We start from the raw sequence: 21,438 nt of genomic DNA, 5'->3' as shown, positions 1-21,438 counted from the left end.
AAGAAGGCCCCTCCTGCCCTCTGCCACCCGCAACCTTGTTCTGGCTGAGGGGCCTCGTCACCCCCGAAGCAGGGTCTTTGGGTCTCCCACAGCAGCACCCTGCTGTAGATCCGTGCCTGAATTTCATGGAGGCATGGTGTTTCTCCGTGAGCGGATCTGGGGCTTCAGTAGTGTTGCCACAGCTGGTCCTGGAAGAGGATGGGGTTGAGCACACACCTAGGTGCACCTTCTTGTGGGGGAGGAGGTGGTAGATAATTGATGGTGGGACTGGGAGGGCAAAGTCCCGGCAGGTGAGCAAGGGGCTTGCGAGGGAAGAAAAGTTGCCCTGCCTTTTTCCACCGCTGGCATCCAGCTCCTTTTCCCAGCTGTTTGTGGGCTGGGGGCAAAGGATGCGGTGTCCCATCTTAGAATTTGTGGAGTCGGGGGAAAGAACCAGGACTTCATCCTCAGTGTTTCAGGACTGCACCAGAAGCAGGGTTGGTTGGTGGCCTGGAGGCAGACGGGAAGACCGAAGGGAAAGAAGGGAAATGAATCGACGACACAGTAGGCCTTTGAGCTTAAAACAAAGGTTCTTCACCTGGGACCCTGGCATCTGGGAGTCCGTTGACAAGCTTTGGAGAGAGAGTCCTTGGAAATCTTGATACTTATATACATCAGATTCTTAAACCAGTCAGAAACAGGTAGTGGAAATCCTTTAGATCAAATGCTTTTTTAGGTTGGGCAACTTGGAAGAGAAAGAAAGGACTGCTTAGAATCGGCTGTTACTGCCAGGCGAAGGCGGGAATGTAGGTGCTCCGACTAGCTTAGAGCTCTTCTACTCCAAGTTGCTTTGTGATATTCTTATGTAGTCTTGAGGACGGGCTTGCATTTACAGCTCTAAACTCTCTGGGAAAGCTTCATGTTGAAAGGCAGATTGAAGATGGGATGTTTTTCTCCGAATGTGGTGGAAACAGGTGCAGAGCCTTGAAGTTTGAGATTCACGTGTCCCTCAGATTCAGTAGCTGGGGTGACACTAGGGGAAATGGTTCTCAGAACTAAGGATCAAGGATTTTGTTCTCTTCTGTAGGGTGATGACAGTTTTGGAGCAGGTTTGGGGAAGGATGAGAGTGATGAGGCGAACGGATGGAGGCTGGCCACTTGGGAGCATAATTGGGTTTGGATTGTTAATTGGTCAGTAGGATGGCAGAGAGGATGTGTGGCTTGTAGGGTGTTGGATCTGAAAGGTGCGTGTAGAAAGAAGGGGGGAATCCGATAACATGCATTTGATAACAATGCTAAGAACTCCAGAATGACGTAGGAGCAGACAAGCTCTGTGGCTCTTTCTGTGGGGTTTGAGCAGAGAGGGAACACAGAACAGTGATTTCATCCTTGGTAGACATCACGACAAAACTGGATTTGTGGTCTGGAAGCCAAGACCAGGAATAGCAGGGGTTGATTGCCCAGGAAAATTACAAAGAAAAGGACAAGAGGATCCAATTCGTGCTTGGGAAGTAAGATTGAGGGCGGAGCCAAGGTCTGTGCCTAAGCTGAGGCACACAATTACTGTTTGAGTAGAATTAATCTTCCCATGTCCGAGGGTGGGCAACTGGTGATGCTGACCGATGAAGGAAGATTTTTGTGCGAGGCACAAGAGGAGGTTGGAAAGCAGCCAACTGTTTTGAGTTCACCAACCAACTTCAGATCTTCCCGTTTTCCATGGCAAGCCAGTTGAGTTGATGAGCAAAGAACTCAGCTATACTTCTGTCACTCTCTCCAGGCCACAAAGAGATTGAGAAGAGCCCTCCCGTGTCAAGCGGCCTTGCTAATTCCTGGAGAGGTCAAGGTAACTTCTGTTACCTTTGTTTCTCCAGGCTGAGAAGAAAGCCAAGGTGATTGCAGTAATGAACGCTGTGGAAGAAAACCAGGGGTCTGGCGAGTCTCAGAAGGTGGAGGAGGCCAGCCCTCCCGCGGTGCAGCAGCCCACTGACCCTGCGTCCCCCACTGTGGCCACCACACCTGAGCCTGTGGGAGCCGACGCCGGGGATAAGAACGCCACCAAAGCGGCCGATGATGAGCCAGAGTACGAGGTGAGCGGCTCGCTTCTTCACCTGCCTCGTCCAGCTCTTTCCTGGGTCCTTCCACTGCCAGCTCTTCCCGTCCTGCTCTCCTCTCTCCACCTGACCCCAGGCCTCTTCGTCTCCCCAGTCTTGCTCTGTCTCAGTCCGTTCAGATGGAGCTCCCTCCTGGCTGTCCTGACCCTCAGATGCCCAGGGCTGGGGTTGCCATGGGGGGATCAGGGTGGCAGGGCCTCGTGACCACCACGTAATGACTTCTGCTCCTTGGGGCTCCAGGACGGCCGGGGCTTTGGCATTGGGGAGCTGGTGTGGGGGAAACTTCGGGGCTTCTCCTGGTGGCCAGGCCGCATTGTGTCTTGGTGGATGACGGGCCGGAGCCGAGCAGCTGAAGGCACCCGCTGGGTCATGTGGTTCGGAGACGGCAAGTTCTCGGTGGTAAGTTGTGGGGTTTGGTGGTAGCCTCGGGGAGGGACGGGTCTGGGTCCCAGGGGCTATCTAGGCTTTTTGGCTGGGGGCGAGGTCCAGAAGTGGGGCGGGAGAAGCGGTCTCGGAGAGCTGGTGCGCCTGCCAGGCTCTTGCCTCCCAGGACCCTTTCTCCAGAACTCCTTTCCTGCTTGCATTCAGGTCCTCCCCCACGCTTGGGTTGGACTCCTCCTTTGAGCATCGTGTAATCATTTGTCGATGCATCTGGTCCTCTCAAGGGCAGAGGCCGAGTCCTCACGCCTCAGTACCTGCCTGTTGCCGGGCACGCGGTGGGGGCTCGGGTGTGGCCGGAGGAGCAAGGGGGCGTCGCTTGTTCCTCCAGGTGTGTGTTGAGAAGCTGATGCCCCTGAGCTCGTTCTGCAGTGCTTTCCACCAGGCAACCTACAACAAGCAGCCCATGTACCGCAAAGCCATCTACGAGGTCCTGCAGGTGAGTGCCCCTCCGAGGCAGAGGGGGCTTAGGCAGCAGGGACTCCTAGCTGGTCTAGAAGCTGGAGGGCAGACGTTAGGCCCAGGCAGGGGGTCCACCTGTAAGGCCCTTGGGAATCCTCTCTGCGCTCCCCTCCTCCAGTGTTCTCCTGCGGTCCTGCCCTGCCCCTTCTCCCAGCTCTTGCCTCAGGCCACCTTTGCTGTCCTCCAGCCTGTCCTGACGCTCTCCCCAACAAGTGTTGCCCTCCAGGTGGCCAGTAGCCGTGCGGGGAAGCTGTTCCCAGCGTGCCACGACAGCGATGAGAGCGACACTGCCAAGGCCGTGGAGGTGCAGAACAAACAGATGATCGAATGGGCTCTTGGAGGGTTCCAGCCCTCCGGCCCCAAGGGCCTGGAGCCACCCGAAGGTAAATGCAGGTGCTCAGCCCAGCCTTCTGGGACCCCTGCCAGCCAGGTAGCTCCATGCCAGGGCTGGGAAGGCTCTGCCTAGAGGCACCAGGTGCCTCTGTCGAGAGGCCCGGGGGGTGTGTCCCTTTCCCTGGGGTCAGCGTAGGGGCGGTGCTGCTGTGGGACGCAGAATAAGATGCTCCCGTTGGCTTGCTGGCACTGGGGGGCTGGGAGCTAGAACAAGTTGGGGACCAGGCTGCACCCCTTTGTAGGCAGAACAGAGTTGGGGAGGGAGCTGGCACTGCTTGTCCGTGGTAACCACAGTCTCGTCACCTGCTTTCCTTATCCAGAGGAGAAGAACCCCTACAAAGAAGTTTACACAGACATGTGGGTCGAGCCTGAGGCAGCTGCCTATGCACCACCCCCACCAGCCAAAAAGCCCCGAAAGAGCACAACTGAGAAGCCCAAGGTCAAGGAGATCATTGACGAACGCACAAGAGGTAGTTGGCCTGGCTCTGGAGAGAGTGGTGTGGCGAGGCTGGCGTTCAGAGGCGCGGGCGTGGCCCTTGCGGCCCCCTCTGATGCTGGGCTCTCCTCCCCTCCGCAGAGCGGCTGGTGTACGAGGTGCGGCAGAAGTGCCGGAACATCGAGGGTGAGTCCTCGTGGGCACTGACTCCCTGGGAGGTCCATAGTCTGTGGCTCCCGGCACGGGCAGGAGGGCTTGGCTCCTCGTGTGGTGCCCGGCACAGAGTAGCATAGGTATTTAGAAAGGTTCGAACGTCACAGGATGTCAGTACCCAGTCAAGGCCTCTGTCCTGTATGTCCCACCCCCAGCCTGCTTCACACGCTTTCCTGTCAGTGACACGGGCTGGTCCTTAGGGTTTGGGACACTCCAGTGGGTCAGAGCGAGGTGGCCTCTTGGATTTGCTTAAACCTGTGACCTTTGGGCCTTTTACTTTTCCTCACCTTCTCTCATCCCGTGGTCATTAGAGCATCTCTTGTCTGTTTCCCTTGACCTAGTCTGTCCAGCGTGGGGCTCTCAGGGCTGGGAAAGATGGGGCAGGAGCACGAGACTTAAAGACAGCCCAGGGACTGGACTGTCCCCAGAGTCACCCAGGGTCAGGGCCTTCTCCTGGGCGGGTTTCTGTCATTGAATTACACCTTTCCTGGGCGGTAGGCGTTGCTGCTCTGAGAGCTAATGAGCTTTAAGATTGGGGCCCTGGTGTCTTCCTGTTCCGTGGGTGCTCTCCCAGACTCCTGTCTGCCTCCTTTTGGGGCTGCGGCTCTAACACGCCCTTTTTTTGTAGCTTTTCTGGAGTGGGCTTTGGCCCAAGGTGGGAAGGGGCCCTTTGGTGACGTTCACTCCGCTTTCTCTGCTGTCCCTGCTTTCTAGACATTTGCATCTCTTGTGGGAGCCTCAACGTCACCCTGGAACACCCTCTCTTCGTTGGAGGAATGTGCCAAAACTGTAAGGTAGGGGCACACCCAGCAGAGACGTGGTTGAGAGTGACTCTGGGGCCCTGGCTCTCTGTGCCATCTCAACTCATTGGGCTTATAGTCGCCTGGGGTGGCAGCAACGTTGACCCCACAGTTCACTGTGGACGCAGAGTCCTGATAACAGACCCTGGGCCTTCAGAGCGTTTACTTGCCCTTATTTGTCCTCCCCGGAAAGATTCTTCCCCCTCTAAAGCCCATTCTGCTCCCCGGATGTGGGCTCACAATGTCACGGTCCCTAGTGTGGGGTGAGGGAGAACGGGCCGATGGATGGATGTCCTTGGGGGCCCAGGAGAAAAGTCCAGCACCGCAGCAAGGGACAAGGGGATGCGGTTCCCTCCCTGGCGTTGCTCTCGTGCCTCTTGATTCCACGCACTGCCGTGGGTCGGGAGACCTGCTGTCCCCTGCTCAGACCTGGGCTCGAAGCCCACCTTGGCCGTGGCTGTCCTGGGTGCTGCCTGATGGTCTCTGACCCTCCCCTCTGCTGTCTAGAACTGCTTTCTGGAGTGCGCCTACCAGTACGATGACGACGGCTATCAGTCCTACTGCACCATCTGTTGTGGGGGACGCGAGGTGCTCATGTGTGGGAACAACAACTGTTGCAGGTGAGGGTCCCTGCCTGGCCCGCAGCCCCCCAGCTGAGCTCCGCCCGGGGCCAAGCGCCACCCCCGCCCGGCCTCGGCCCCGGCCGCCCTCCAGCCCTGCTCCACTGGGCTTCCTTCCAGGTGCTTCTGTGTGGAGTGTGTGGATCTGTTGGTGGGGCCGGGGGCCGCCCAGGCAGCCATCAAGGAGGACCCCTGGAACTGCTACATGTGCGGGCACAAGGGCACCTACGGGCTGCTGCGGCGGCGGGACGACTGGCCCTCGCGGCTGCAGATGTTCTTTGCCAATAACCACGACCAGGAGTTTGTGAGTGCCGGGCCTGGGGCGCCTTTTTCCACCCCCTCCCTGCCGGACCAGAGGGCAGGCTCGGCCAGAGCCAGAGTGCTTGGGTGGTCGAGGGGCCTGGGCGTGGGTGCGGGTTTGGAAAGCCAGGGCAGCCCCAGTTTGCTGGGGGGAGGCCAGCCCCGGGTGCAGGCCTGCAGAATCCTGGCCGTTCACCTGGCCTGTTGTGCTCATGCCTAGGACCCTCCGAAGGTTTACCCACCTGTCCCAGCCGAGAAGAGGAAGCCCATCCGGGTGCTGTCTCTATTCGACGGAATTGCTACAGGTGAGTGTGTGGCACAGACCCCAAGATGTGCCACCGTCCTGGTCCCGGGACAAGGAGGCTTTGCCTGAGGGACCATGTGTGTGTAACTCCGGCAAAACGGAGTGATAGTTAACGTGACAGCTGTTAAAATATTACCTCAGAGAGGAAACTTCTGTGCTCAATGAGAAGTCAAATCAGTGGTAAACCAGCATGTTTCTCTATGGGGGAGGCACTGCAGCAGAGGACAGGGTGGTCGTTAGCCAGAGATCATTGAAGATTTTCACAAAGCCTCAAAGGACAGACTCGGCGACCAAAACAAAAACACAGGCAGTTCTGTTGTGTGATGGCTGTAACTTACAGTAAAACAAAAAAAACAAAAAAAAAAACAAAAAAAAAACTATCAACAAGGGAGTCTAAAGAATATTTAAATCACCCATAATTTCATAATTAGTGTTTTGGTGTCTGTCCTTTTATATTTTTTTTTCTGCGGGTATATGAATGTGTGTTTATATAATCATGCATAGATAGATAAATAAAACGAAAGGATAGTAAAATGCACACTGTGTTGTAACTTGCCTTTTCATTTGATACTATGAGTGCTTTTTCATGTTAACATGGACCTCCCTTACTGGAAAATGCTTCATAGGATTCCATTGGGTAAAAGTACCATCATTTATTTAACTGATCTCTGTTGGGTTGTTTACTGTTTTTTCTCTGTTACGAGTAGTCCTTGACAATATCTTTATACACACATACACACATAGACTGTTCTCTTGTAGGGAATGCCGGGTCACCGTATGGGAAGTTTTTTTCTTGCGGTTCTTGACCTTGCCAGAGTGCCCTCCCGAGAGGTGCTACTGACCTCTGTCCATCTGCCAAGCCCCTAGGCCGAGGGCTTCTCCGTTTTTGTTTTTGTTTTTTTTTAAAGGTTTAATTTTTTTAACATTTATTTCTTTTGAGAAAGGGAGAGCACATGTGAGGGGGAGGGACAGACAGAGAGGGAGAGAATCCCGAGCAAGCTCCACCATGCTAGTGCAGGGCTCCAACCCATGAACCAGGAGATCATGACCTCAACCACCCAGGTGCCCTGAGGGCTTTTCAGTTTTGTTTTTTTTTTAATGTTTGTTTGTTCTTGAGAGAGAGAGAGAGAGAGAGACAGAGTGCTAGTGGGAGAGGGGTAGAGAGAGAGGAAGACCATGAATCTGAAACAGGTTCCAGGCTCTGAGCTGTCAGCCCAGAGCCCGACGCGGGGCTCAAACCCACAAACTGTGAGATCGTGACCTGAGCCGAAATCGGACACCCAACTGACGAAGCCACCCAGGTGCCCCGGCTTCTCAGTTCTTAAGAAAGGAACAACCCTCTTCAGAACTTGTGACCAGAGGGAGACGGGCTGTCAGAGGGCCAGGGTGGGGTAGCATCCCGGGCCAGATGCTTATGTGCTCAGCTCCACGTTGGTATTAGGTGAACGTGGAGAAGTTAATTTACAGCCTTGGTTTCCCAGGCCAGAACCTTGAGGCCTTCTGGAACCACGTCACACCCCAACAGGCTGTAAATGCTCCTTGGTGGGGAGGCCTGTTGAGCAGTGGAGATGATTCTCCGGAAGCTCTCAGGGTCTGTTCTAATTGTTTCCTTGCCCTCAATTAGCAGGCATTTGTGGAGGGATCGTGGTAAGAAAGTGAGTGTAGCTCGCTCAGGAGGAAACACAAATGAGACTCCTCTGTCCTGAAGACCCTTTGCAGCCTAACTGCTGAATTAGAAATACACACCGTTGTAATGAGTTGGGGAGAGACGCAGAGTGCTAGGGGCTTCCAGGGGCAGGGAGGTGCTTCCAGGGGGCTGCGGGGTGGGGGGTGGGGGGTGTTGGCGAAACCTTGTAGAGCAGGTGGCATTTATTTATGTTGAGTCTTGGAGGCTGGGTAGAATTGCAGCAGGAGGCCATGGGTGAGGGGTGAGGAAGGCTAGTATATGCAGGATGTAGAAACAGCAAAGAAGAGGCCTCCCCAAAAGTCACCTGCTATTCTCTCTGGTCCTGAAAACCATCTGTTGTCTGCTCTTGACTGCCTTTTTGCTCATGCCAAAGTAGGCATGACAGAGGTCCAGAAGGATCCTGCAGCTTACCGGGCAGGGTAGGGTTCAGGCCTGTTGCTGACCCATGTGTCTAGCCAGCCAGAGAGCCCCCTGCGAAGACCAGGGTGCTGGGAAGGAGACCCAGTGACCGTGCCTTTTGCTGGCTGGCACAGGGCTTCTGGTGCTGAAGGACTTGGGCATTCAGGTGGACCGCTACATCGCTTCCGAGGTGTGTGAGGACTCCATCACAGTGGGCATGGTGCGGCACCAGGGGAAGATCATGTACGTCGGGGACGTCCGCAGCGTCACACAGAAGCATGTATGTCAGCGCAGTGGGACCCGTCCCGCCTTCTCTGCGTCCCTTGCGCTTTGCTCCTGGGGGGGCGGCAGCGCCCCCTTGCATTCTGTTCATTTGCTCTTTTCCTTTGTCCTTTTCCCCAGCCTCTTCTCCTCTTCCATTTTCCTCCTGTCTGCAGAGGAAGATGGGCAGCCCCCAGCTAGCTTTTCAGGGCCTTTTTACTAGAGCGCCTTGGTTCCCGTTTTTCTAATACTTTTGGCAACAGCTTTACCAGCCTCCATTTCTGGGGGGCTCTGGCAGCGTCTTGCCCAAGTGACCCTTTGTCTTTCCAGTTATCTAGCTCTACCCCTGAAACTGCAGGCCCTCGGGGATCCCCAAGGGCATTTGGAGGGTGTTCAGATGGCCCAGATACCCTGTCCAAAATGTGCAGAGCACAAAGTACCCTCAGATGCAGCTGCCCAGCCCGGACTGCCTTCCCTCTAAGTGGCTGCTTTTCCTGTCAGGAGCACGCTGTTTCCCTGCTGGCCTCAGAGATTATCCGGTTGAATCCCTTTGTTTAGGAAACTGAGCTCAGAGAGCCTCAGTGCCCATGGGGCGGTGTGTGTGTGTTTGGGGGAGGGGGGCATATATGTGGTATTAGATACGAACGTATGTAGTGAGCATACCAAGCAGCTGGGTCTCCTGTCTCCCATGCCAAAGCACTTTTTTGCCAGATTCACAGATAATTTCTTCCTTTCTGCCTCTGTCCCCGGACATCAGGCCATCACGTTACCTTTATCCTCCCAGATCCAGGAGTGGGGCCCGTTCGATCTGGTGATTGGGGGCAGTCCTTGCAATGATCTCTCCATCGTCAACCCTGCCCGTAAAGGACTCTACGGTAGGTGCCGTGCTCACCCCTCCACCTTCTGAGCTGGTGCTTCCGCACGTAGGTTTCCTACTTGGATATTTCTGCCCTGGGACAGCTACTCCCAATGACCCTGTCCTCCCTTGCCCTCCCTGTGCCCGAGCCACACCACTGTCTCATGCAGACAGCCCCAGCTGATGGCTTTCTCTTCCGACCTCTCAGAGGGCACTGGCCGGCTCTTCTTTGAGTTCTACCGCCTCCTGCATGATGCGCGGCCCAAGGAGGGAGATGATCGCCCCTTCTTCTGGCTCTTTGAGAATGTGGTGGCCATGGGCGTTAGTGACAAGAGGGACATCTCGCGATTTCTCGAGGTATAGCCAGCAACCTTGGTTTGGCCAGCTCACTAATGGCTTCTACCTTGGACTGCTGCTTTATCCCTGTCTCATCTGCATTGTGGAGCTGGGGACTGGTGACTTCTGCTTTGCAAGGGGCCTGTTTGGGAAGCTCAGGGCTTCCCATTTAGGGAGGAAACATTGCTAGAAGCCGACCCTGGAAAGAACCTGTGGTCTCACTCTAAGAGGTAGTATGTGGGTGTGGGCCTCAGGGCTTGAAGGACTGTTCCTAAGTCAGGTGGGGTGCCAGACTCCTAGAGTTGGGGTTCTGTGTGGTGCTTCACTGGGGGAACCTTTGAGATGGCCAGATCAATTTTCCCCAACCAGAATGGCTTGCCCTCACTCCCTGGCACCACGACAGATGCCCTGTGGCTTCTGAGAAGGAAAAAACATGGCTTACCGTGGGTCCCAGCTCAGCTCTGAGCCGGCTGGAGCCGTGCACTCAGGATCTCTGTGGCCAGAGGCATTCTTGGGGTGGGCAGTCTGGGAGCTCGAGCCCGTGCTCCCGCTCGGTGTTCTTACGTTAAGCGCAAGCGTCTGTTTGGCTCATAATCTGGACACACAGTGAACGCATCCACACTCATTGGAACTTTCTTACTCAGAGCCTCTGGGTGAGCTAGAGGTATGTAGTCCAATAGGGTAGCCATCAGCCACGTGTGGTATTTAAATTGACATTAAAATTCCTCAGTCGCTCTAACCTCATTTCAAGTACTCGTTAGCCACCTGCAGCTACTCCATTGAACAGGGCAGACAGAAAACATTTCCGTCATCACAGGGTGTTCAGTTGGACTGCAGTGGTCTAGAATGTTCTAATGAGAGCATGTGGAATGTGGCTGGGTTCCATTCTGGCTTTTCCTAGAGGCTTCAGGCTGTTCCACTGTGTGGCTTCCTGAGAGAGGAGTAAGCGCCTTTGAGGCTGTAAGGCTCTAAAACTAGCAAAATTTCCTGGCGCACTCTGATTTTCCTCTGTTGCTCATCTTTAATCTTTCTCCTGTTTTGTAGTCCAACCCTGTGATGATTGATGCCAAAGAAGTGTCAGCTGCACACAGGGCCCGCTACTTCTGGGGGAACCTTCCTGGTATGAACAGGTTGGTGAGAGAGCCCGGGTCTGGGGTGGCTGCGGGTTGGTGTGGACAGGCAGCTCAGGCCAAGGAGGAGGAGGTCACTGAGGGGCCCTCTTGGGCAGCCACCCCTGTTGACCAGCTTGCCGCTCTGCCATGTTTTTCTCTGTTTCCTTCTCCTTGAGGGAGAAGGCGAGTCAGGGCATAGAAAATACTTGCCTGAGAAATCAGAAACTAATGGCTGAAATAAGACCTTTGAAAGTGCACCCTTTACACAAAAGGAGAATCCCCATGCTGCTGAGCTACATAGTTTGCGCTCCCACGTCGGTGATGGATCCAGACTGCGCTTGTCCTTAGTCTTCTAGGTGAAGCCACGGAGGGTGGATGTGGGATGGGAAGGAGTGGTGCCCACACCTGGGCCACATCTGCTCCAGGAGAGGGACCCTCGAAGCAACACTGGGCAGCTTAGAGGGTCCAGCTTCGCTTGTCATCCCCACACTTTGTTAGCTTCAGGTCCTTTGTTGGAAGGATGTTCTTTGTTTAGGTTACATAGGTAGAGATTTTAATGTCCAGATGTTCATGAAGGCAACTTCATTTCTTCAGTGGAATAAATGCATTCTAAAAAGGCCTATGAGGAGAAAGGAATTCTGGTTGAGAGTCTGTTTAAGAGCAGAGTGAGACCCACCCAATCTAGATATCTGTTATGTAGGGAAATATTTTCCAGGATGTTCTTTTTTTCTTTTCCAGAATGTTCTAAGAGTGGATTATATACCTTGCTATATCTATAAATCAGAAACATCGTCTAACCTGGCCTCAGTCTTCTCCTCTTCCTCTCATCCATTAGCGTGAAGTTGTAGGAACATCCCTCGTCTCCTACCCATGTCTCAAAACTGCTTGCTGTCTTTTGTGAGGGCTTATTGATGGGAGGAGATGGGTCAGGAGGAGAGCTGGCCTGAAAACTGTTTCAGTGCCCTCCTCAGCTCCCAAGACGTATGTGTACTGGAAGGGCAGACTGGATTACACAATCCGGTGTTTCATGGAGCCACGAACTCAGTGTCTCCTCGCGGATCTTGGTCCTGTGGGATTATTCTCACTTGCTTCTTCCGACTCTAAAATTCTAGAACTCTGACCTTCGAGGAGGACCAGAGGTACCACAAGGGACCAAGTAGAGTGAGTGTGTGCGTGAACAGGGCAGAGGCTGGAGGCGCCCACTCAGGCCGTGGGTCCCTGTGGGTCCCACGCTGAGGTGGTGGACTGCCATGGGAAACCTTCACTAAGTATTCTGAAAGGTCAGAAAAGGTCAGCGCCGAAGGTGATGTTCAGTGATCTGCTCTGCCCTGTGAGAAGTGACACATTGAATGTCACGGAATTTTAGTCTTCTGGGGACTGTGCAAGAACGTAGGCCTTTTTAACTATACATTTAAGGTGCACACTTGGATGAATTTCATCCAGCATACACACCCATGGAAACCGTCACCATAGTCAAGATACAGAACCTTTGGTCACCCCCAAAGCCTGACAGATACTTTGAAAGCTCAGTATATTTAAAGATAACTGACAAGAGCGATTGGGTTTTCCTTCTTTGGGGCAGGTGTTACCTGCTTATTCGTGGATTGAGACCACTGTGGAACTTCCCTTTAAGGATTAATACTTGCCGCACTGTCCTGGGATGGCTGCGGTGTGTGTGCCTGTGTTTGGGGGGCGTTTGAAGGGGGTCACAACGTGTGCGGGTGACCTCAGCCCTCTTTTCCTTCTCCGTGTGAATCACGGCCGCCCGGCGCGTCCCCGATGCTCTCCTGGTCTCTGGCGTTACCTTCTCTTTCTGCCTCCTAGGCCGTTGGCATCCACTGTGAACGATAAGCTGGAGCTGCAGGAGTGTCTCGAGCACGGCAGAATAGCCAAGGTTAGCCCCCTGGCACCAAAGCCGTCTGCTGGGGGGGGCAGGGAGAGGGGCAGAGAGGGCGGGGTGAGCCAGAGTGGCCTCTGGGGCCGTGTCCACAGCTAGTGTGGAGGATGCACTTTGGGAGGTGACACGGGGTCACGCAGCCAGCCGGCCAGAGGGGCGGGCCCGGGGGACAGCTTGGAGGGCAAGGAGAGAGATCAGAAGTCCTTCCTAGTCTCCGGCGCATCCGTTGAGCGTCGCCTGCTGGTCCTGTGGGAAGCAGACACTCGATAAGACGTCTTTGCCAGAGTCCCTGGATCTGCTCGGGCTTTTAAGCTTTTTGGCCAGGGCCTGTTGCACGAGCCTTCGGGACCGCACGTCTCTCCTGTGATGTGGAAGCCGCATCTCTCTCTGGAGAAATCTCCTGGAGCGAGTGCACTAGGCGTCAGGGCCCACGAGAGCAGGCACCGACATTCGCCAACACTCTGCAGGGACCCCAGAGGTGTCCGAGCTCCCGAGTCGTTTGGCTTCCTTTTGCCTGCAAGTTACTTCACGTGTGCAAGAACCAGTTCTCAGAAGACTTAGGAAGTTCAGTCCTGGGCTCGAGCTGCTACTTCTCAAGTCCTTGGCCAGCGGGACTGGACTAAGGATGGCCGGGTGACCTCAAAGTGGGACGAAGAGCAGGGCGGTGGGATCTGCCGAGGCTCACGCCGGAGCCTCACCCCGGCCACCGGAACGGACCGGGCCTGACTTGTCAGTGTCGGACTTGCCTGTCCCGGCAAGGGCCTGGCACATGTGTTAGACGCACAGCCGGCAGATGAGTGCTCATTCTTTTCCTCTCCTTGTTTCTAGTTCAGCAAAGTGAGGACCATTACTACTAGGTCGAACTCCATAAAGCAGGGCAAAGACCAGCATTTCCCCGTCTTCATGAACGAGAAAGAGGACATCTTATGGTGCACTGAAATGGAAAGGTAGTACCGAGGCCGGGTGCTGGTGTCGTGGGGTGTGTGGGGTGAAGCGGTGGCTGTCTGTGAGGGAGGAGGGATCGCTGCCTCCTCCGGCCAGGCTCGTACCTTCCACAGGTACCCTGTGAGCGGTGGGTCCTCCCAAGTGTTTCCTGACAGGGCAGGTTCCTGGGGAGGACTCCTGCGCATCGTGAGGTTGGTCACACAGGGTAAGAGGGGTCTAGGAATCGGTTCGTGGTGCCTTGGCTCGCTCCCAGAGGTCCTTGCTCAAGCTGCTAAACCGCAGGATCTTCCTCCACTTGTGCTGCTCGTTGTAGGTACTTTGCACACCGGGGCAGCGCGGGACCAAGGTAGGCCTCGCGGCCTCAGCACTCTGATTTGGTGCAAACCAGACTCTGGGGCTAGATTACCTCTTCAATGTCAGTGTAACTGCAGCTTAGCCAGAGAGACCATTTACGCAAATGAACAGAACAAACAGAAACTTGAAGCTTCTGAACTCAGGCAAGAGTCCAACTCCTTTGTTGAGTCTGCTCTTGTGGAGAAGATACCAGGGGTGGTGGGGTGGGGGGTGTATTTATCTATCTAAATGTTTATTTTTTATTATTTTTGAGAGAGAGAGAGAGAGAGAGCACGCGTGCGTGGGGGAAGGGCAGAGAGAGAGGGAGACACAGAATCCGAAGCAGGCTCCAGGCTCTGAGCTGTCAGCACAGAGCCCGACGTGGGGCTCGAACTCACAGGCTGTGAGATCACGACCTGAGTCGAAATCGGATGCTTAACCGACTGAGCCGCCCAGGCGTGCCCTAGGGATGTGCATTTAAGTATATAGACTTCCATACCCGCCGTGCCTGTGTCTCCATCCTCTCAGGCGGAGGTGTTTTTCACAAATGCTGACTTTGTACTGGGAGGCGCCTCTCGGACAGCGATTTTCTTACTTTCCTTCAGGTCCACAGAAAGTGGCTGGGTGCCTGAGTCGTGCTTGGTGAAGAAGGGCAGAAGATTTGGCAGACTCGCCCACGCCCACATTGACCCCTGCCCTTTCTGCCTTGTGTCTCTAGGGTGTTTGGCTTCCCTGTCCACTATACCGACGTCTCCAACATGAGCCGCTTGGCGAGGCAGAGACTGCTGGGCCGGTCATGGAGTGTGCCCGTCATCCGCCACCTCTTCGCTCCGCTGAAGGAATATTTTGCTTGTGTGTAAGGGACATGAGGGCAAACCGAGGTAGTGACACAAAGTTAAACAAACAAACAAAAAACACAAAACACAACAAAACACCAACAACATGAGGATGGAGAGAAGTATCAGCACCCAGAAGAGAAAAAGGAATTTAAAACAAAAACCACAGAGGCGGAAATACCGGAGGGCTTTGCCTTTTGCAAAAAGGGTTGGACATCATCTCCTGATTTTTCAATGTTAATCTTCAGTCCTATTTAAAAACAAAACCAAGCTCCCCTCCCCCCCCCCCTTTTTTTTTTCGGTCAAACCTTTTGTTTTCTACTCTTTTCAGAGGGGTTTTCTGTTTGTTTGGGTTTTTGTTTCTTGCTGTGACTGAAACAAGAAGGTTTATTGCAGCAAAAATCGGTAACAAGACATAGTAACGATACCTTGCAGAGGAAGGATGGGAGAGAAGGAAGAAAGGAAATTCTATAGAAATCTATATATTGGATTTTTTTTTTTTTTTTTTTTTTTTTTTTTTTTTTTTTTACTATATATCTTTTTTTGTTGTTGTCTCTAGCCTGATCAGATAGGAGCACAAGCAGGGGACAGAAAACAGTGACACTCAGCGGCAGAATTCCCTCCCAGCCACTGAGCTGTCTTGCCAGCACCATTCCTGGTCATGCAAAACAGAACCCAACTAGCAGCAGGGAGACAGAACACACAAGACCCTTTTATACAGTATTTCAGGTGCCTACCACACAGGAAACCTTGAAGAAAATCAGTTTCTAGAAGCCGCTGTTACCTCTTGTTTACAGTTTATATATATATGATAGATATGAGATATATATATAAAAGGTACTGTTAACTACTGTACAACCTGACTTCATAATGGTGCTTTAAAACAGCGAGATGAGTAAAAACATCAGCTTCCACATTGCCTTATGTGCAAAGGGTTTTAACCGAGGATGGAGGAGGGAGGCAGCTTGAAGGTGAATCGTTAACCATGGCGGGCTCTCCCCTTGGTATTTTCACAAGGTGAAGGAGGAGACTCTGGGAACCGCGTTCTCCCGCTTCTCCCTGCCAAAAAGGGGGTGAGACGAGGTGGTCGGACCGTGGAAAGCTAAGAGTGGGATTCATCCAGGCTCACGCAATAACCTTTTGATTTTTTTTCAAAAAGGAGACTCCCTCGGCAAGATGGCAGGATAAGGGGTCTTCATTCCCAATTTCTCACATTAGCCGATTCGAGGGCTCCTTGTGGTGGGATCAGAAATAATCCAGAGTGTGGGAAAGTGACAGTTAAAACCCCACCTGGAGCAAATAAAAAAACATACAAAACGTACTGGTGCTTTCCTGTCTAAGTCGCCTTTTGTGTGTTCTTTTATGAGGCCCTCACCATCCACCCTCTGTGCACAAGGCGGCTTCTGGCCCCTGGAATGTGATGTTTTTGGTCATCTCCAAAGGCTGCAGTTTTATACTGGGAGGCTGATGACACCTTTTGTTATAATTATTATTATGGTTCTGGTTATAATTATGTTTGTTTTCAGATTTTCTTTAAGAAAACAAAAACCCAACCCCCCTCCCTTTCGGTTTCAAACCAAGGTGCGGGGAGCAGGGTGCTTCTAAGTTAGTGGTGGCCCTGGTGCCCTGGCTCCCCACCCCTCGGGCCAGGTGGGCCACCGGGCGCAGCGACAGCCAGGCGGCCAGAGGAGTCCCCGAGGCCGGCCTTCCGGGCGCGTCCCTCTTCTCTTCTACTCCCCTCCTCTCGAGTCCCGGGTGTCAGGGCTGGAGGGAGGACCGGGCCATCTCTCTCCTCGTGTGTATGATTGGAGTGGTGTGTATTTCTTTTCTAGTACTTGGTCTGATGATAGCTGTGCTCTTCGTTGGAGCCAGCAGCACCTGGAGCCCCCGAGTGCACTGACACCTCCTACCGAGGCGGGCAGCCTGGCGTTGGCGGTAGGCAGGGACAGCATTGGTGGCTCCAGGGTGAGGGCCCAATGGGCAGATGCTTGCCTGGATAGATGGGGTGTAGATATGTGGCATATAGAGATATATATTTTATAATGGGAGGGGGGATGGCACCTCCTGGGACTGGCAGGGCTGGGAGGTGTGCTGTCAAGCACATGGTCCCGAGTTCGCATCCCTAGAAAGATAGGGCCTACGGTGATAGGCGCTATATAAATACATAGATAGGGTCACGTATAAGAAATATTATGTAGTGGGGAGCGGGGCAGGGGGGCTCAGGATGCTGAGCCTCGGGTCCCACTGCAGACAAGCCCCACGCCAATCAATCAATCCCACACGCATACACAGGAACAGAATTCTACCGATGCAGAATGGACGCGTGCACGCGCGCATGCGTGCACGCACACACACACACACACACACACACACACACACACACAGCCAGGGGGCTCCCAGCGCCCTTCTCCCCAGGATTCAGGACTTCGTGGCGTCGGCCCTGCAGCTCTTTACCTCTGTTGCCCTGATTGCAGGTAGACTGTCAATCCCAGAAGTTGCTAGGTGCTGAAGGCAGGAAAAGGAGGAGGTTTTATTTTCGCAGGTGCTCTCCTCTAGCAGGTAGCGTTCTATCTCTTTTGCCCCTGGTGATGTCAAAAGATTCTTCTGTTAGCAACCTGTGATACTGACCTGCAACTCTAGGCACCAGTAAAGTCAGCCCTCGACTCCCCCTACCTATTCTCCCCCAACCAAAATAAAATTGACATCCAGGTCTGTCTCGGCCAAGGGGGCTTCCATTGGAAAAAAAAAAAAAAATGGGACAGTGAAACTCATCATTTGAATAAAGCAAATTAATAATTGGTGACAAAACTAAACCAAGGCTTTGAATCCCTTGCTCGTTGCTCAGGAGTCCGCGCACAGCTGGTGGCCGTGGTCTCCTGTTCCTTTTAGAGGTGCTTGGTCCTGGGCCTCAAGCTACTATTTCCTTGTCAGATTGGTTTTTAAAATCACAGCCAGTTGCTTCCTGCCGGCTCTGTGACACGGTGGCAGGTGGCGATGGTGGGCCCCCCTGGGGCTGGAGCAGCTAGGAGGGGGGATCCGTCCGCCCCTCCCTCGTTGGAATCCCTGTACTAAATCGTGGTGCTTGCCCGTCCCTTCCTCCAGCCGGGCTCCATCCTCCTGGCCTGGAGTTCACCAGCACCACTCCAGGAGGGCTGTGGGGAGGAGGGCTGCCTCAGGCAGTCCAAGGTGCTCCCTCCCCCACTGGCCAACACTAAGGTCTTCGCAGTCCCCAGCGTCAGGACCGTCTCTTCCGGGCCTTCCTTCTGCAAACAGACTTACCGGCTCTCTCTCGGCCCTCCTAGGCTTTTCGTCCACTGCTTACGCGAAGGGGTTTGCCTTTCCCGATGGCCCAAGCTCCACCCAGGGGGTCGGTGTGGGGAAGAAACTTGGCAGCCATGGATGTGGCAAAGCCTGAGGGCTTAGTGTGGGCCAGCCAGCTTGCTCGGAGGAGGCCTGGCTTTTGTGGGTGATAACCTAAGAGCACTTGTTCCTCCTGGTCTAGCAACCTGACTAGGCCCCGGAATGGGCCAGATGACAGTTCACAATCACCAGCTTTTCTTCCAGCCCAAGCCGTGGGCTTGGTCCCACAGTAGAATTTGAGAGGGTGTAGGGGACCTTGGGGATGTGCCAACTTGGCCATGCCAGATGCTCTCAGTCTACTTCCAGCCCCAGCAGGGGCGCTTCTGGGGACATGTATCTGGTCGCTTTCTAAAGGAGGGCTGTGCTTTGGCTGAGGCGGGGTCGTGCGAGGATTAAGGTGGGGATCGTTACGCTTGCTGTGGGCGAAGCCGAGGGTAGAGGCACGGAGCGGAGAAACCAGGAGGGCCTAGGGAAAATTCTGGAATGTGTCCCCAGTGGGATCTTCTTTGTAACGAAATTTACCCCTGGAAACCAGGGCTTCTAGGGACTGAGGAGGATGCCTCCCCATTTGTTGCAGGTGCCAAGTAGAAGGTGGTGCCAAAGAGATTGGTGGCTTTTGTCCGGGGGAGGTAGTCGGGGGCCTGTGCCAGGGTCACAGAGCCCTTGGTCGCCTGTCTCAGGAGGAGGTGAGTCTCCAGCAGGCGGCTGCTGAGCCCTGTGGGCCTCAAGCTGGCTGGTGCTAAGCCCCTTCCCTGTGGGCTGACTAGAGAACAGTAGGCTGAGGAAGCAGCAGGTGAGGACCAGGGGGGAGAGGGGTCTCGCGGTCAGTACATGACGACTTGAGTGCGTTACTATCTGTTTTTCTCTCTAGACCCCAGAACTCTCCTGCTACTGAACATTCTTCTAGAAAGCAAACTTCCCCAAAGAGCATCCAGGACCTCTTAGCTTTTGAGACAGGCCTGGGAGTGGTTGGCTGGTGGAGATGCCCCTGGGAGTCTTGGTGAGTCGCTAGGGTGTGGATTGGGACAGCAGGGAAGGCTGCTGGACCTTGAACTGGGCTAATGAGGCCCGGCTCCCCACTCCGTCCCTCTTTGCTGGCAGCTCTGGGAGAGCCTACATGGGAATACCCGCCATGTCCGGCTCAGGAAGGTCTGTAGCAGGAGCAAGGGAAGGAAGGTTTCAGTGGAGCCGTCTGGGAAATGTTCTCCAGGAAAACCACAATCAGTAGTCTTCCCGTGTTTGGTGATCTAAGTGTAGGTAAAGCAGATCTTGGAGGAGGTTTCGAATTCCTGTCGCTGTTCTGCTTGGCCAGAGTTGCTGTGGCACTGGGGTCTTTCAGAGGAGTCATTTTTAGGAAACTTGCAGGATCCCCCTCTGTGGGGTTAGGGCTGTGGGACCTGCCCGGCACTGTGATCTGAGAGAGCTGGCAGTTTCCTTTGGTCAGAGAAACAGCAGACCCAAGATTCTGGCGAGAACAGCATTTCTAGCCAGGCCCCATTTTGATCCCAGGAGGTGAGGAATCTGAATTTGTCTCTCCGCTCGCTCCCAGTGCTTGCGATTAGAGGTGACACTGGAGCTGTCCTTGGCAGGAAAGGCTTTCCTCCAGCACAGGCTTGGGGGGGGGGGGCGAGGGGAGGGGGGGGGGTTGCCAAGGACTGGCCTGGAGCTAGCATGGCCCTGCCGGCCTTTCCCTGCTGAGGCAGGGGTTAACTCCAAATGTGTGCAGGACCTGGGAGGAAAGAGGAGAGATTAATGGAAAAGATAGACTGCACGGTTCTCACAGAAGCTCTCGAATCTTTACGTTTTGGTAAAGGAAGCCTGGGGGTCTTTGGGAGGCAAGGGCAGCCCCTCTTGTCCCTGGGTGTCCTCAGAGACCTGGCCGAGACGGGCCTTTGCTTGGTGACCTCTGGCTCACCACAGACCCTGGGCAGTAGAGTTTTGGGGGTGGGAGAAACCAGGAGTGAGGACAAGGACGGAAGGGCCCTTGGCTCGTCGTGACTCTGCCCGAACGGAGGCCCACGGACTCCTGGAACTCTGGTAACTGGAAAACTCCCCCGTTCTGCTCTGCCCGAGGGCCGTGGGAGAGCGGCTTTCCCCGACCCCAGTCTGGCCGGCCTCCAGCCCGGCGCCTGAGGAGCTGAGCAGGGATCGAAAGCCTCGCCCCGTAGTCCCATTTCACTTCCCAGACCGATTCGGCTGCACAGCTCTAGAATTCACCAACCAACCAAAATGCCGAAATTTCTTAGAATACGCAGAGGGAGGAGGTGACTCAACAAGGTGCTAAAACATTTTATTAAAAATATATATTGTTAAATTAAGTCTGCTGTCTGGACAATGACTGTTTGTTTTGTTTTCTTGTAGTGGAGTTTAAAAGAGACTATTATTTTACTCTGATATATTATTATTAAAAAGGCATTTTAACTTTGTACTTGAAAACTAAATGGGCGGTTTCATGTGTTTTAGCTGAGGCATTGAAGTAGCGGGTGCTTACTTATTTGTGGGAAATCATGTATTCATACTGAAGAATAAACTCCGTAGCTGATTGGGTGATACCTTTTACTGTTACAGACGATTTCGCTTTGACCCCGGCGGCAGAGCACTTTTATTCCACATTCCACGCAGCTAAATGCAGGACTTCCTCCCCAGCCCCCCCTCCCCTGCCCCTTTTCTCTTCACTTCCTCTTTTCTCCTTTTTTTTCTTTCTTTTTTTTTTTTTCTTCGGTTTTGTTTGTTTGTTTGTTTTCCTGGTTCCAGCACCCTTTCACCACTGTATTTTTTTTTAGGGTTGCTTCTCTATTTATTGACAATAATAATGTACATTTCACAGTCTGGTTCTGGAACATCCGAGGAGGGGCACGGGAGAGGGCCCCCGAGCGGGTCCCCATCCCCGTCCCCCTGGTGTTCCGTTGTATCTCTGTGTAAGTGATGCTCGTGACATAGCTGTTTATGAAATAATTAAAGAGGTCAATGCGTACAGCAGATGTAGAAAGTCTGTCAGTTCCGCCTTCATCACATTTTTTTTGTGCCCAGAAGACTATAATAAAGCTCCTTTCTAATGTACTTGTGCTGGAGAACACTTGAATAAATGGACTGTTTTTGTGCAAAAAGAAAAACGGAAAAAGCACCGTAATAATGTCCTTTTGTCTTGCGTCTCCTTCCCCCCGACATGACTGTTCACAGCCTTCCCAGAGGGGTCAAGTACCCAAGTGGGGAGGGACTAGCTTTGGGTCCAGACGATGCAGCTTCTCCCTTTAAAATATCACCTGTGTGAGCATTAAGTAGGGGCTGTAAACTGGGTGAAAAAAAGGACGGTTTGGTCAACTTGAAGCTCAGACAAGCTACGTAGTGAGACGGGGGTGG

At 53.7% G+C, this 21,438-nt stretch overlaps 1 protein-coding gene across 5 annotated transcripts in view; it reads left to right on the top strand.

The window, feature by feature from the left end:
• Positions 1 to 21,199, top strand: part of DNMT3A (DNA methyltransferase 3 alpha) — a 105,217-nt gene extending 84,018 nt beyond the window's left edge. For all 5 annotated transcript variants that reach the window (XM_081795185.1, XM_060650134.3, XM_081795186.1 and 2 more), the window contains 17 exons: positions 1,851 to 2,066; positions 2,331 to 2,489; positions 2,860 to 2,967; positions 3,217 to 3,373; positions 3,704 to 3,853; positions 3,961 to 4,005; positions 4,747 to 4,826; positions 5,340 to 5,452; positions 5,573 to 5,756; positions 5,973 to 6,057; positions 8,277 to 8,422; positions 9,188 to 9,278; positions 9,468 to 9,616; positions 10,640 to 10,725; positions 12,532 to 12,601; positions 13,433 to 13,551; positions 14,601 to 21,199. In XM_081795185.1, coding sequence (XP_081651311.1) covers positions 1,851 to 2,066; positions 2,331 to 2,489; positions 2,860 to 2,967; positions 3,217 to 3,373; positions 3,704 to 3,853; positions 3,961 to 4,005; positions 4,747 to 4,826; positions 5,340 to 5,452; positions 5,573 to 5,756; positions 5,973 to 6,057; positions 8,277 to 8,422; positions 9,188 to 9,278; positions 9,468 to 9,616; positions 10,640 to 10,725; positions 12,532 to 12,601; positions 13,433 to 13,551; positions 14,601 to 14,742 — 2,100 coding nt within the window. In that variant the 3' untranslated portion in view covers positions 14,743 to 21,199. The remainder of the gene's footprint in view (positions 1 to 1,850; positions 2,067 to 2,330; positions 2,490 to 2,859; positions 2,968 to 3,216; positions 3,374 to 3,703; positions 3,854 to 3,960; positions 4,006 to 4,746; positions 4,827 to 5,339; positions 5,453 to 5,572; positions 5,757 to 5,972; positions 6,058 to 8,276; positions 8,423 to 9,187; positions 9,279 to 9,467; positions 9,617 to 10,639; positions 10,726 to 12,531; positions 12,602 to 13,432; positions 13,552 to 14,600) is intronic.
• Positions 21,200 to 21,438: the final 239 nt, after the last annotated feature.

Source organism: Panthera onca, chromosome A3, assembly GCF_046562875.1.
Source record: "Panthera onca isolate mPanOnc1 chromosome A3, mPanOnc1 haplotype 2, whole genome shotgun sequence".
NCBI classification, from domain to species: domain Eukaryota; kingdom Metazoa; phylum Chordata; class Mammalia; order Carnivora; family Felidae; genus Panthera; species Panthera onca.
This window is presented reverse-complemented; position numbering and strand designations above follow the sequence as displayed.